Source organism: Anoplopoma fimbria, chromosome 17, assembly GCF_027596085.1.
Source record: "Anoplopoma fimbria isolate UVic2021 breed Golden Eagle Sablefish chromosome 17, Afim_UVic_2022, whole genome shotgun sequence".
NCBI lineage: Eukaryota > Metazoa > Chordata > Actinopteri > Perciformes > Anoplopomatidae > Anoplopoma > Anoplopoma fimbria.
Window position 1 is genome coordinate 28,010,951 of NC_072465.1, and position 3,361 is coordinate 28,014,311.

At 45.8% G+C, this 3,361-nt stretch overlaps 1 protein-coding gene across 1 annotated transcript in view; it reads right to left on the reverse strand.

Annotated features, from left to right (window-relative positions):
• Positions 1 to 3,072, reverse strand: part of pik3c2b (phosphatidylinositol-4-phosphate 3-kinase, catalytic subunit type 2 beta) — a 28,797-nt gene extending 25,725 nt beyond the window's left edge. Inside the window, 3 exon segments of the mRNA XM_054616063.1 lie at positions 797 to 876; positions 879 to 1,126; positions 1,128 to 3,072. Of these exon segments, the coding sequence (XP_054472038.1) occupies positions 797 to 876; positions 879 to 1,126; positions 1,128 to 1,642 (843 nt within the window). The 5' untranslated portion in view covers positions 1,643 to 3,072.
• Between the last annotated feature and the right edge of the window lie 289 nt (positions 3,073 to 3,361).

Sequence of the window (3,361 nt, forward strand, 5' to 3'; positions counted from 1 at the left end):
TGAATATAGCTGCTGGTCTACAAGGCTCTCAAAATTCATTCCAACCGCTCTGAAGTCAGTAAACCATCAAAAATACTAAATGTTGTACTTTGACTTTGTTATAGTTACGTATAGTGTTTTCTTTCTTCATATAAACACACAATGCAAATGAAAAGGAAGTAAAATATTGTATTTCTATTGATTAAAACAAATCTTGTCATTAATAGTTTTAATTTGATTTGTTGTTTTCGACCAGTGCAAACTGCCGATACCAGTCATGGCTTCAGATCACAACTGGTCCAACGGTTTACTGTCAACTCAGTGAACGTGACCAGTTTCCACACACTGGGAGTACTGGGAGTACATGTTTGTTAATTATACACGCAAATCGAAACTCAATACTGTCAGTTGTAGTGGTTATAGTATGTATTTAACATTGTAGTGACAGCAAATGTTTCAGCATCATCACAATTTACTGTGTAAAATAAAATAAAATAATTCTAACTATCAACTGCTACCTGCTTTTAAAAATGTAGTTTTAATATTTTTATTATTATTATTATTATTACTTTGAAATGATTATAAAGTAGGCTAAACGTATTTATTTATTAATGAAATGTATGTTGAATATGTTTAGTATCTCAACTAACTGACATTTTTCAGAGGGATGGACATCAACACTGATGGACCTGCACAAAGAAAACCCCACCACCAACCTTTACAGGTCACATGACCCATCATAATGACATCAGCTCATTAGCATATCCCACAGGTAACAGGTAGTCATGGTGACCAGATAAAGCCGCGGGGGTCTTACCGGGTCTGCCGACACGCGCCGTTGGTTCTTGTTGCTCTTGGGAACAGGTACGTACGTCCTGGGCGGGACCTGAGGGGGAGGGTCTTACTCCGAGCCACGGGCTTGCCCGATTGGTCCCCGTTGGCCCGCCGACCCCGAGGCCCCTGACGGCCCCCGTTGAATCGGGACAGCGAGTCGTTGATGTTGTCGTAGTTCAGCTCCCCCGAGGTCACTTTGGGCGGATCCACGTCGGGCGTGAACAGGTTCACGTCTCGGGGCGCGGGGGACACTCGAGGGGGCAGGAAGGGGTTCTCTGACCCCGACGACGGGGGTATGGGGTTCCTCGGGGGAGGGCGGGGGGACATCATCTGGAAAAGAGGAGAAGCCCTTTGAAAGAAACCCTGACCCGGATCCAAGCGAGTCCCCGAGGCTGGACCCGGGAGAGTCCCTGAACTTGACCTCCGGACTGTCCAGGATGTACAGGGACTCTCTGACGGAGCCTCCCTGAGGAGGGAGCGCCCTGCCTGGCACGGAGACGGGGGACTGTGACCCTCCAGGCTGGTTCAGGGACGGATCAGAACCAGAGAGGCCCCGCAGCAGGCTTCCTCCTGCAGGGGCAAAGATGGGCTGGCTCGGGGTGGGTCGGGGGCGTTCGATGGTGGGGTTCGGGGTCTTGGAGCGGGCCGGAGTTCTGGAGCCGGTCTGGCTGGTTTCCGTGCCGCTCTTGTCCTGCTTGAGTCTGGAGAGGGCGTCGTACTCCATCTGCAGGGCCTCGGCCAGAACCAGCTCCTTCTGACTGAGACCCAGAGCCTCCAGGCAGCTCCAGCCCGCCTCGCTGCCCTCCTTCTGGGTCTGAGCCGCCGACATGATGCCTGATCTGCTGCTAGAAGAACCGGCGAGGACACATGGAGCAGCTGACGATCGGCTGAGGACAGAGAGGACAGACAGTCAGACGTCCATCCAAACACCACTGTTATTTAAATTTATTACAAATCCTCAAATTTAAATCTTTAATATGACTTTATATTAAGTGTATAAAGAGTGTCTTTAGCTGCGTTCCATATCGCATACTTTGTCTTTTTACTTTTAGTACATACTGCAGCTGACCTTACAAAGTACGTACTGCAGTATGCAATCAATGTGGGACATCCTGCTTTATCACAACACCTTGAACTTTGACCCTCTTGCTCATAGTTCCACTGCACAGAGGATTGTGGGTTCGGAATAGCCGGAAAAGCATGCCCGGCTTGCACACTGCAACATGCAACCAGATGGCAGGCAGTACAACATCCTGGTATTTTTGGCATACTTCATTTGACATATGTTTTGGAGATAGTACATCTTTGTCTGGCATACTTTGGTAATATGAGTAGTGGACTGCTTGCTTCCTCTGCATATGGGTAGTAGTAGCTCAGTTTCCTCCCGTCCACACTACAACTCAACCCTGGAGGTTTCACACTAAATTGATGGTTGGTAGCGTTTTCAAACATCTCTGTTTGAGGGTTTCTACAACGCCAGAGTAGTGTGAACGCTAGACCTAAACGTAGCAAAAATATACAAGTTTTGAAATGAAAAACGTAGTAGTGTGGATGTAGCCTTGGTCTGTGAAACTGAGATATCCAGAGACCAACAAACCTGCAGCCAAGTGTCAAAGGGAGGAAGGAAACAGACAAACACAATGAGAAAGAAGGAAGGAAACGGAGAGAAGGTGAAGCTGTGAGGAGGCGAAACCAGCTGAGACCTGATCGGGGACTCATTGGGGGAATTTAATGACTCATATAAATTTATAAATTTATTGATTTATAAATAAAATAACACTAATAGCAGACCGTCTCCTTCAGTCTAGTGGAGCTTAAAAAGTGGAAGTTTGGCATGTGGGTTTGGTTTTTGACAAGAGGGCTGAACCACACGGGTGGAGTTTGATGAAGAGACGTAGAAGCGGGTCATAAATCTGATCTGCGGTCAGTGTTTATGTGATCAACAGAACAAACTGTGTGTCACACATGTCCGTCCTAACGAGGTCGATTCTCTCATGATGTCCTGATTTCATAAACCTGCTAAACAATGTAGATACTATAGCTATAATAGTTTTTCTGTCTGTACATATAATATTTCAATTATTGTGGATTTTACTGTTTTTTATTGCTTATTTATAATACTTGTTTTTTATTTCATTTTATTTTTATCTTGTTTTTCTTTTACTATGTCTCTTGTGTGCACTTTACCCTATGCCGCTGCGGGACTAATAAAGGATTATCTTATCTTATCTTACCAGCGTTAAACTCATGTTGGTGAAGTTACAGCCTTTTTTTTTTTTTTTATTATCTTTATAAGCTCCACAACACTGATATCAGATCAATACTGTGTATCAGTCTGGGAAATACTGCTTAACTGTGGTATTAATGCCAGAAAAAAAAGACTGAAACGTGCTTCATGTCTGCTGTCTGATGGTCTGGTTCATTCGTCTCCATTTCAAACCCCAGGGAGGGAGGTTGGTGGGGGGTTATCATCCACACACAGAGGGGGGAGGGGAGGAGACGGATGATGGGGGAGGGATGTCATTACGTCCCCCCCACCGCCCCACCC